Source organism: Chrysochloris asiatica, unplaced genomic scaffold (genome assembly GCF_000296735.1).
Source record: "Chrysochloris asiatica unplaced genomic scaffold, ChrAsi1.0 scaffold00019, whole genome shotgun sequence".
In the NCBI taxonomy this organism is placed as follows: domain Eukaryota; kingdom Metazoa; phylum Chordata; class Mammalia; order Afrosoricida; family Chrysochloridae; genus Chrysochloris; species Chrysochloris asiatica.
The window spans coordinates 23,769,389-23,780,895 of NW_006408537.1; the positions used below are offsets into that span (position 1 = coordinate 23,769,389).

General features: G+C 36.4%; 1 protein-coding gene across 2 annotated transcripts in view; it reads left to right on the forward strand.

The window, feature by feature from the left end:
* The window catches only part of SMAP1 (small ArfGAP 1), a 196,535-nt gene that overhangs the window by 115,923 nt on the left and 69,105 nt on the right, over positions 1-11,507 (forward strand). For both annotated transcript variants that reach the window (XM_006835751.1, XM_006835752.1), the window contains one exon: positions 6,708-6,788. In XM_006835751.1, coding sequence (XP_006835814.1) covers positions 6,708-6,788 — 81 coding nt within the window. The remainder of the gene's footprint in view (positions 1-6,707; positions 6,789-11,507) is intronic.

An 11,507-nucleotide genomic window follows, 5' to 3' on the forward strand; every position in this document is an offset into this window, starting at 1 on the left:
CCCCATCCCTTTTCACCAGCCCCATTTGGAAAAGAGGAAAACTATTCAGTGGGGATTCTACCTTATCCTCCTCATTCTGAAACTATGCACACTCTTGAAAGCTTGTAAGCCAGTCACTTCATGCCTTTATAGCCCCCCAGTTTTGATAGCCAGTATCTTAGTTGCCCATCCTTATCAACTCAATAGACTGAGGAGACAAGCTTAATATGACCAGCCCTTCCCTTTGTGTTGGAATTTTGAGCAGCTACATCCATTATCAAAGGTCCAGTTCATTAAATTGTAACAATTTACACTTGGTCCCTGTGTCAAACTTCTTTATCTTCATCTGGTCAAGTTCTGGTCAGCTAGGCATACCAGCTATGTCAAATGTATACTGTCTGCAAGTTTGGAGGTGCTTACATATTCTTTCCCACTCCCTCATTTCATTCCAACTGGCCGCTGCATTCTCAGCTCTAGCCTCCAATATCTATGGGCTCAGGAGTTCACGTACCTCCTTAAACTTCAGACCAGCCAGTTCTTCCATTTCTCTCTCTCATATCAAGGTCAATGGATGGGAAACATAGCCAACCTCAGCCCATGTATTCATTGTTGCATTTCCACCACTTCCACTCACAAGTAGACCAGGGCTGTCCCCAGAAAGCATAGAAGAGTGTTTTTGTGTTCCCTTTGAGTTTCAGCCCTAGAATAGGGGGATTACCCTGATGGGCTGACTTCTATTTCCTTGATGGCTCAAAGGCAAATAGATTGCTTCCCATTCTAATAGTCTTTTTATTATGCTGGTCTTTCTCTCAAGAAATATATTCTGTTCCTCTAGCCTTTCCGGATTGGTGTGCATTTCTTTTCAAGTTGGAAATGTCCCACTTCAGAAGGTTTTGGGTGGGGCTCAGGATTCCACCTTATACCCCATATTCCACAAGGCTTAACAAAAAGCCTGTTTCCCTGGGTTAGTTCTAATTCCCCTTTTAGCTAATCTAATCTGGAGTTCTGGTGTGGTGCTGTGGCTTAATGTGCCAGACTGCAAAGCCATTTGAACTGCAAGGTCGGCGGTTCAAGCTCACCAGCTGCTCCTCGGAAACCATATACAGGGTTACTATGGGTCAGAACCTACTCGACGGCACTTAACAACAACAACAACAATCTGATATAGGCTGAAGACTGACTTACAAGCTTTCTATAATCATATTTCCTAATATTCCTTTCGTTCCACTTCTTAAATGTCTAATTTACAGTAGAAGGCAGGGAAACCAATATCCACAAGACAGTCAAGCCCTTTAACATTATTTGTTCTCCTTTACCCATCCGACTATGTCTGGATATGTTTCATAGAACCCAGTTGTTCAAAGGTTGTATTATTCATCATTATTTACATATTATCTGTATACGTCCCTAAGTCTTCCCCTATTTTCCTTGTTCACTTAAACTCCCCCACCTCTTTTTATGTATTGACCTTGCACTCCTTTTATATCACCCTTCCTGTCACCTGAGCCATCATGTGTCTATCCTCTAACTCGTGAATTACTGACCCCTCCTTCCCACCCCTGGTAACGACCAAATAACATTCATTTAGATTGGAAATCTTAAGATTTTACAATAAAGGTCTTATATAATATTTTTCTTTTGTGACTAATTTCACTCAGCATAATGTTCTCAAGGTTCATCCATGTTACGGGTGTTTTGCAACTTCATCATTATTCTTCAAGGTAGCATAGCATTCCATTGTGTGTATGTACCATGGTGTGTTTATTCATTCATTAATGGGCACTTAGGCTACCTCCATCTTTTTGGCATTGTGAATAGTGCTGTAATAAACATTTAGTGTGCGTGTATCTACTTGTGTTTTGGCTTGTATTTCTTGTGGATATATACCAAGTAGAGAAATTGGATCATAAGGTATTTCTATTTCCAACGTTCTAAGGAAGTGCCATACCATTTCCCAGAATGGTTGAACCATTTTCCAGTGTCACCTGCAAAGTAGCAAGGTGATCCCAGTCTCTCCACATCTTTGCCAGCGTTTGCTATTACTACTATTTTTTTTTTCTCAAAACTTCTCCATTAATGCTAGTTTGAGATGATAATTGCATTATTGTTTTGGTTTGCACTGGACTTCAAGGTCAGTTTGAACTGCAAGGTTTGCAGTTCAAACTCACCAGTTGCGCCTTGGAAACCCTATACAGAGTCGCTATGAGTCAACCGACTATGGTACTTAGAGAACGACAAAAACGGTGGCTAGTAATGATCATGAACATTGTTGGCTACCTGAATGTCTTCCTTGGTGAAGTATCTGTTCATGTTCTGTGCCCATTTTTAAAGTGGGATATTTGTCTTTTTCTTGTAGAAATAGTGTAATTTCCTATACATTTTGGAGACTAGTCTCTTGTGTGTGATATGTCATTGCAAAACTTTTTCCCATTCTGTGAACTCCCTTTTTACTCTTTTGGAGAAATTTTTGATGCATATAAGATCCTAATTTTTAGTATGTGCCAATTATTTATTTTGTCTCCTATTGTTTGTGGATTTTTTTTTTTTGCCATATTTGATAGCTGTGTATGACAAATATTAGAACCTTTAAGTTTGTCCCTGTTTTTTCATTGATGATCATTATAGTTCTACGGTTTACATTTAGATCTTTAATCCATGTTGAGTTAGTTTTTGTATATGGTGATGATGTGGGTCTTGTTTCATTCTTTTGCCGATTGATTTCCAATTTTGCCAGTACCATTTTTTGAAAAGACTATCTATTCCCCATTTAATGTAATTTGGCCCTTTGCTCAGTTGGCTATAGGTGGATGAGTTAACTTCTGGCTTCTCAATTTTATTCCGTTGATCTATGTATCTTTCATTGTACCATTACCAGACTGTTTTGACCACCGTGGCCGTGTAGTAAATTTTGAAATCAGGCAGTTAGAGACCTCCAACTTTGTTCTTTTTCTTAAGCAGTGTTTTGCTTATTCTAGGCCTCTTTCCCTTCCATATAAAGTTCAGGATAGTTTTTTCCTTCTCTTTTTAAGAATGTTGTTGGAATCGGGATAGGGATTGTATTGCATCTGTAAATTGCTTTGGGTAGTATTGACATTTTCACAATGTTAAGGCTTTCTATCCATGATCATGGCATATTCTTTCATTTTTGTAAATCTCTCTAGGTTTCTTTAGGTGACCATTGTAAATGGTATTGTTTTCCTAATTTCCTTTTCTGAACTGTCTTTATTAGTATGAAGAAATTCAACTGATTTTTATATGTTGATCTTGTACCCTGCCACTTTGCTGAACCTTCCTATTAGTTCTAGTAATTTATTTGCTGAGTCTTTGGTATTTCTTATGTATAGGATGATATTATCTGCAAATAGAGTTTTACTTCTTTGCCAATTTGGAATCTTTTAATTTTCCTACCTTACCTTAAAGCTCTGGCTAAGACTCAAACATAATATTGAATAGAAGTGATAATAGGCATTCTTGTTCATGTTTGCAAAGGGAATACTTTTGATTTTCTCTCCATTGAGCATGATGTTGGCTGTTGGGTTTGTATATATGCTCTTAATTATGTTGATGAATTTCCCTTCAATTTCTACTTTGTTGAGTTGTTTTTATCAGGAATGGGTGTTGGATTTTGTCAAATGCCTTTTCTGCATTAATCGAAATGATCATGTGGTTCTTTTCTTTTTTAAAATTGTAGCGTATTACAATGATTTTTTTCCTAATATTGAACCATTTTGCATCTCTGTTATGAATTTACCTTGGTATATCTTTTTCCAACCTTTAATTTTCAGTGCTTTTGTTTTTTTGTGTTTATATGTCTCTCTTGTAAATAGCATGTTGAAGGATCCTGTGTTGTTTTTTTTTTTTTTAAATATCCATTCTGCTTCTTTCTTTCTCTTGACTAGTGCATTTAATCCATTGACATCCAGTGTAATTATCGATAGATATGGATTAATTGCTATAATGCTGTTTTTTTGGTACTGCTAGTTTCTTTGTTCTGCATGCTTTCCTGGGCTGAGTTCCTTTTTTTGTGTGCTTTTTGTTGTCAATGTCTTCAGTGTTTTAATGTTTTCAAAATCATCTCAGATTTTCCTTTTCTTGCTTTGATGTGGAGATAGTGGTTATCTTTGGGGTTACCCTGTACTTTATTAATTTCTTCCCCCTATTAAAATAATCTCTTTTATCCTGAGGTCTACTTGACCTCCTCCCAGCCTCGATCTGTTACTATACTTTCTCATTCTTTTTGCTTTGTAATTGTCCTAAGTGCAGACTGATGTCCCAGATCCCGTAATTTCATTCTTGTGGTTTTGTTCTGCTCTGGCCTCTTACGTATCTTGTTGACTGTGAGTTCCAGAGAACTCACTTTAGTATGTCTAGAAGTGCTGACTTGGCTTTCACAAAATCCCTCAATTTCTGTTTATCCTGAAAAGTTCTGATTTCATTGTCATATTTGATTGACAGGTTTGCTGAGTATATGATTCTTGGCAGTTTTTTTTTCTTTCAGAGTTTTGTATATGTCTCCCCATTGCCTTCTTACCTACATGATTTCTGCTACTGAGAAATCAGAGCTTACTCTTACTGGCTCTTCTTTGTATGTAACACTTCCTTTTTTATATAGCTCCTTTCAGGATTCTTTGCTTGATTTTGAAGAGCTTGATTATGATATATCATGGTGATTTTCTTTTGGAGTTTGTCCTGGGTTTGTTCTGAATGTGTATCGTCTCGTCCTTCATGATATTAGGGAAATTTTTTTTCAGCAGCTCTTCAGTGATCTCTTCTGAGGTTTTCTTTGTCTTGTTCTGGAATTCCAGTCACCCATAGGTTATTCCTCTTCATGTTGTCCCACATAAATCTTAGGCTTTCTTTAGAGTTTTTTTTTTTTTTTTTTTATGCTTCTTCTATCTTAGCAGCATCAAGAGATTAATCTTCAAGCTTGCTGACTCTGGCTCCCATCCCTTCAATTCTACTCCTTTGCTCTTTCAGTGTATTCTCCATTTCTGACATTTTAGTATTAATCATCTGGACTTATTGCAAGTTTCGTATTGTCTTCAATGTTTCATCTAATTTGCTTAATTGTTCCTGTAGCACTTTCCTGACTTCTTTAATTTCCTCTACCTCTTTGTAGAACATTTGGATGCACTTTAATATCATTCTGAATTTTTTTTCAAGTAATTCCAAAGCTTCTCACTCGAAGCAACTTTTAGGTCTTCATCTTAGTCATTTGTTTGAGCTACTCTTGTCATTTTTCTGTACATGACCAGAGATTTTCTGCTTTTTTGGCATTATGGTTTTGTTTAATTTGTCTTAAATAGGTGTATGTATGTTGGTGTATTGTTACGCACGTTCCCGTTGCCTTCTGGTAGTTGTGATCAGATGGGCTTCTCTGTTCACTGCTCATCTGGCTCACTATAGAGTGTTTTCAGCAGGTGTTGATTGTAGATGCTACTCTGGTATGCAGCAACTAGTTTGACTCTTACCCAAATGGTGGGGTTTTTTTCCTTCTTAGAGGGTGCAATTGCAGTTTGGCTGTATGGCCGTAGATGCAGTTTCCTTTTGAGTGTGGCAAGTAGAGAGAGCACTCCCCCAAGACAGAAGGAAGCCCAAAGAATAAGACTTAAAATGAAAGTCATAAACACCCTGGAGATATATATATATATATATCGACAATAAATTGGAGTACTTGTCTAGTGCCACCTAATGGACTCTTGCCTTCAAAGCCACCTGAGAAATATGACAATAGTTCTGCTGTACATCTCTTATCTAGCACCAGTTTTTCTTTTTATCTTTTTTCCTCTCGTCAAGTCTTTTCAGGTTAATCCTCTACACGCTGCTTCGGCAGAACCCTCCGTGCACAGATCCATCTGCATGACTGGACCTAAGAGCCCTCTGCTGGCAGACCATAGATCCCTCCAGGGGTGGGTTACAGAACCCACTGGGCATTGGTTCCCCTACCCCCTGGGTGCCAGCTGCAGAACCCATCAGTTGCTGGCCACAGAACCTTCCCTGTGGGTGTCTACTCGTAATGGTTTAAGAAAAGGAGTCCATGGAAAGAAAAAGAAAAAAGAAAGAAAAAAATTCTTGCACCTATGTTCTTTGCATATTGCTAGCAGGTTTCTATAATGGTAGTGGTCTCTTATTTCTCTCCTCTCATTCCCATTCAAAATGGTTGCCACTGCACTTCCCCATTTTCAAGTAAAATGTTGTAATAATGAACTAAAGTTTTTGGTGATATTTTTAGAAAAACTTAATTTTACAATTTTTTTCTCTTTTGTTTACCTTTTATAGTTTATTCCTCACTTGTATGAAAAGGAGTTTTGTTCCATCAGTTCAGTTATTTTTCTTTCTATTTAAAGTTCAACTTTATGATTGCTACAAAGAAGCCTATATATATATGTAAAGGATGTAGTAAGAATTTGTTGAGTGGAAACCTCATTTGTTTAGAAGAAACAAAACAAAATATGTAAATTTTGTGTTTAAATTTGAAAAGCAAAGTATAAATTGCCTCATTTTGTCTTAATCTTTTTTTAGTAGAATTGTTTAATTAGGATGTATACTCAATAAAAATATTAGTCTTGTGTACTTTTTATATTTCAGTATCACTTGGATATTGTTAACTACTGAATAGTTCCCCCTTTTCCAAATGAAATTCAAACTAATAAAAAATTTTTTAATGTGTTAAGAGTTGACATTTTTGAAAAGTGAACTTACTATCAAAACTTTTGGCTATGTTTTAGAAAGAAAAGGAAAAAAAAAAGGAAGAGAAAAAGAGAGAAAAGGAGCCAGAGAAACAGGCAAAAGCTGTTACTACAGAAAAGGTAAAATTCTTTTATTAAAACAAAAATCTATAAAGATTGCCATCTTTATATAAGTGCTTGTGTATTAATGGCTTGTATACTTACGTATTAATTACGATATGCAAATAACGGTTCAATAAGTATTTATTATCACGTGCTAATAAGCATGTCCTTCTTGCTGATTGTGATCAGTTATCTGTGAGGAGGTTTTAAAAAGTTTCAGTTCCATTACTTTCATGAACTTTTGAAGCCTGCCTGTATGTGAATACAGATTTTGCTAGTTCCTCAAGGGCACGTAATCTCTTATTTATGACCTAACAGATGATGGTTTTAGTTCCCATGTATTTACTCTTATCAAGGAAATAGCAATGTCAATAAGGTAACTTTATAAGTGAAGGTTTACAAAATGAAGAGATATACCTTGAAGGGATCATGAGAGAAGACTTCATACTGAACATAAGCATTTGATCTAGGTCTTGAATTTAGGCAGAAATAAAGTGGAGGCAGGAGTCTGCGAGTTGGAGAGAACAGCCTGAGAACAGGCATGGAAACTGGAAAAAGACAAAATACTTTAGAAGAATATTGGAAGCTATGTATAGAAAATGGTGGTGGTTATGTGACATGGAGTCTCCCGCGGAACAGCTGGTAGTTTCGAACTGCTGACCTTGAGGTTCGCAGCCCGATTCGTAACCACTACGCTACCAGAGTGTGAAATATAAAATTAGATTGAGTTCAAATTCTAGGTATCTTAAATTCCAGGTAGAAATATTTATTCCTTTTCAAAGAAAGTCAGTGGATAGCATTTTAAAGTTTCTAAAGCAGGTGATGTGTGCAATTCAGAAGCATACATTTAGAAGATTAATTTGTCACTGGCATGCAGAATAGTTGGTGGAGTAAGGAGCACAGATAGATTTTTCTGGTTGGATTGGCTACATCATTATGGTGATTTGGATTTGAGTGCATTTTATCTTTCTAGTATGTTGTTGTTGCTATGTGCCGTCCTGTCGTTTCTGACTCATAGTAACCCTATATGAGGTTTCCAAAGAGCAGCTGGTGGGTTTGAACCAGCAACCTTATGGTTTGGAGTCCAGTGCTTATCCTATAGAGCCACACCAGGAGTCCTCATACTAGCATAGTAAAGGAATTTTCAGTACAGGGAGCATACTTAGTTTTAGTTGTTGAAATTTTTAAAATGGGCTTTATTAGAATAGGAACAAATTACACATTACAGAATGCTTACAGTTAACGTGTACAATGGGTGGTTCTTTCTCTGTCATTATTGAAGTTGTCTTTATCCTCAAAAGTTACAAACTCTCAATATTTATGATGCACTACTTATCCTAAAAGGAGCTCTGGTAGCGTAGTGGTTACAAATTGGGCTGTGAACCTTAAGGTCAGCAGTTCAAAACTACCAGTTGCTCCATGGGAGAAAGATGAGGCTTTCTGCTCCCGTAAAGATTTACAGGCTCGGAAACTCTGTCCAGGGTCACTATGGGTCGGAACCGACTTGACGGCACTTAACAACAACAACTTATCCTAAAATGCCTCAATCGTTGGTAGAATGATCAAAACCATCTATCATCTGACCATTTACCTGCCTTCCTGCATTCTAACTTCATTCTTTACACTAGCCACAATTGTCTACTGTCATATAAACTCATTTTCTATTCTCCTTTCCACCTCTCTGTTCACATAATTGCTTTGGCAAGAATGTCCTTCCCTCTTTTCATACATTACCTGAAGCTTACTTATTCCACCTTTTCCATGAAGCCCCTCTTAACATCTCAACTGGTTTTGCTTTCCCTTCTTCAAAATTCTGATGACAGTGCCACATGTTTGATTTTATTACTTCCTACCTGAGTTATTGTTTAATTGTATTGTTATATAAGTTTTCTTATCTAATGTTGTCACATGCCATCGAGTTGGATCTTACTCAGAGCTATGTAGGTTCTCTGAGGAGCAGCTGATGGGTTTGAACTACCAATCTTGTGGTTCACAGTCCAGTACTGATCTTACAGCGCCACACCAGGAAGGCATAAATGTTTTGTTTAATAAGATTTATATCAATCATGTGAAAGCCAAGTCTTTGTGTACTTAACAGTTTTTTTTTGTGTGTAGTAGATAGCTTAGGATAAATATATAAATATTGATCAGTTTGTTGATGCTTTACAGCTCATAATACTATTTATGTCTTGATTCTAGGATAATGTTGAACTATTAATAAACAGGTTATTTACTAATAGACAATACATTAAATACCAAAGATTATGTTTCTGTGTGAAATTCTTTGACATATTTCTCTGAAATACTTTTCAGTTCAAGTTAGTTTCTTTGAATATTAATACTATTTATCACTGTTTTAGAGCTAGATAGCAGAACTAAATTCATATGTCTCACCAGTTTAAATTTAGATGTTAAATATTATAATTGTTTTTTTTAAAGGAATGATTAAATAGGTGCTTCTAGTTTTAATTCTCCTCTGAAACTTTCTCTGTAGTGTGAATCAGTACGATGTTGTAAATGAAATCTCACAAGTTCTGTGTTTGATTACAGAGGAATTAATAGGTTTCATCTTTTTGTCTCCAAAAATTTAGTTTGAAAATAAGGTGTTAATGTGATGCCTTACTGTTCTCCTTGACAAGATAAAACATACTAATTTGATTTATTTTCTCTCTTAAAAAATTTCACCATTGAAATACAGTTAGGATTTGATGTGGTGACTGTATGTTTTATAGCCTTGCATATGTAAACAACTGTCTTTTATGAAAATGGGACATAACAGTAACCTCCTTAGTCTCTGGACTGAAGCCTGAGAAAAACAATTGAGGTATATGAATTTTGAGGGCTCTAGCATTTTTCCTTTAGTGTTTCCTATTAGCACATAGATTTAATTGAACCCAATTCAAACCTCATCTGTTTTTCTTTCTCCAATTGAAGAGGTATAGCACTCTGGCTTTTGACAGCAGATGCTTTCTGTGAAAAAAGTCACACAGAGACCAAAATTCAAGTTATTTTCTTACTTGTGTGGTCAAGGTAGTACAGCACTACACGGAGGAAGTTGTAATTATTAAGATTAAACAAAGTGTATGATTTGTTGAATGTAAAACTAATTGTCTACTCTCTTTACTTCATTCAAGTCACAATAAACAGTTTTTAAATTAAAAAAGGTAGTAGTACAGCATGTATAAGAAGGAAAATATATTTAAAATGTATCACAATGAGAAAACTGGAAGAAAAATAGCACAAATGAAGCTTTACATATTTTTCTTTATGCTCTCCTTGAACTGATATTTTCTGTGGATATGTGCAATCTATAAAGGAGAAAATTAGTAGTATTAGTAATGAAAATAGTAGAAGTATTAATCACAGTACTAGAATAATTTCATGATCATAATAATTTGTATTATTAATGGTCTTCTACAACATTCTTAAGGAGCTCTGGTGGCATGGTGGTTACGAATCGGGCTGCTAAACTGAAGGTTGGAAGTTCGAAACTACCAGCGTTTCTGTGGGAGAAAGATATGAGGCGTTCTACTCCCATAAAGATTTATAGCCTTGGAAACCCTGTGCAGGGTCACTATGAGTCGGAACCAACACCACGGTACTTAACAACAACAACATTCTTATCAACGGAGAAAAGATTGACATTGTCAAAGACTTCATTCTTCTTGGATCAACTATCAACACTCATGGAAGCAGGAGGCAAGAAATCAAACAACGTATTGCATTAGGAAAATCTGCTGCACAAGACCTTTTCAAGTGTTGAAAAGCAAAGATGTCAGTTTGAAGACTAACATGTGCCTAACCCAAGCCAGGGTATTTTCAATAACCTCATATGCATGTGAAAGCTAGACATTGAATAAGGAAGACCACAGAAGAATGAATGCTTTTGAGTTATGGTGTTGGAGGAGAATATTGAAAGTGCCATGGGCTGCCAATAGAACCAATAGATCCGTTTTGGAAGAAATGCAGCCAGAGTGCACCTTTGAGTCCAAATTGGCCAAACTTCATTTCTCATACTTCAGACATATTGTTAGGAGTGACCAGTCACTGGAGAAGGATATCATGTTTGGTAAGGTGGAGGGTCAGAGAAGGAGAGGAAGACCTGCAGCAACATGGATTGGTCAAGTGGCAGCATTGATGGACTCAAGAGTGGCAAGAATAGTGAGGTTGGCCCAGGATGGGGCAGTGCTTTCATTCTGCTGTGCATAAGGTCGCTATGAGTCGGCACCAACTCAATGGCACCAAACAACAAAAGCAACAACAGATGTCTTCTGTATGTCCTGATGTGGCACTGTCGATTAAACACAGGACTGCAAGGTCGATTTAAACTACAAAGTTGGCCATTCAAACTCACCATTCACTCCTTGAAAACTCTATACTGAGCTACTGTGGTTGAAATTGACTCGATAGCACTTAGCAACAACAACATATGTCAGAGTCGTTTAATATACTTTCGAAACATGTCATAATTTAAAATAAAAACAAAATCAGGTATGTAAAGCATCTAGAACAGTATTTTCCATACAGGATTTTGGTTTTTTGCTTTATATTTTAAATTATGACATATTGCAAAATATATTAAACTTCATTTGCTAATGGGGCACAACTCAAAATTAAGAGAAACAGCTGTAAACATCCATTGAAAATCAGAACATGGGATGTACAAAGTATGAATCTGGGATAATTGGAAGTTGTCAAATGAAATGGAATGCATAAACATTGATATCTTAGGCATTC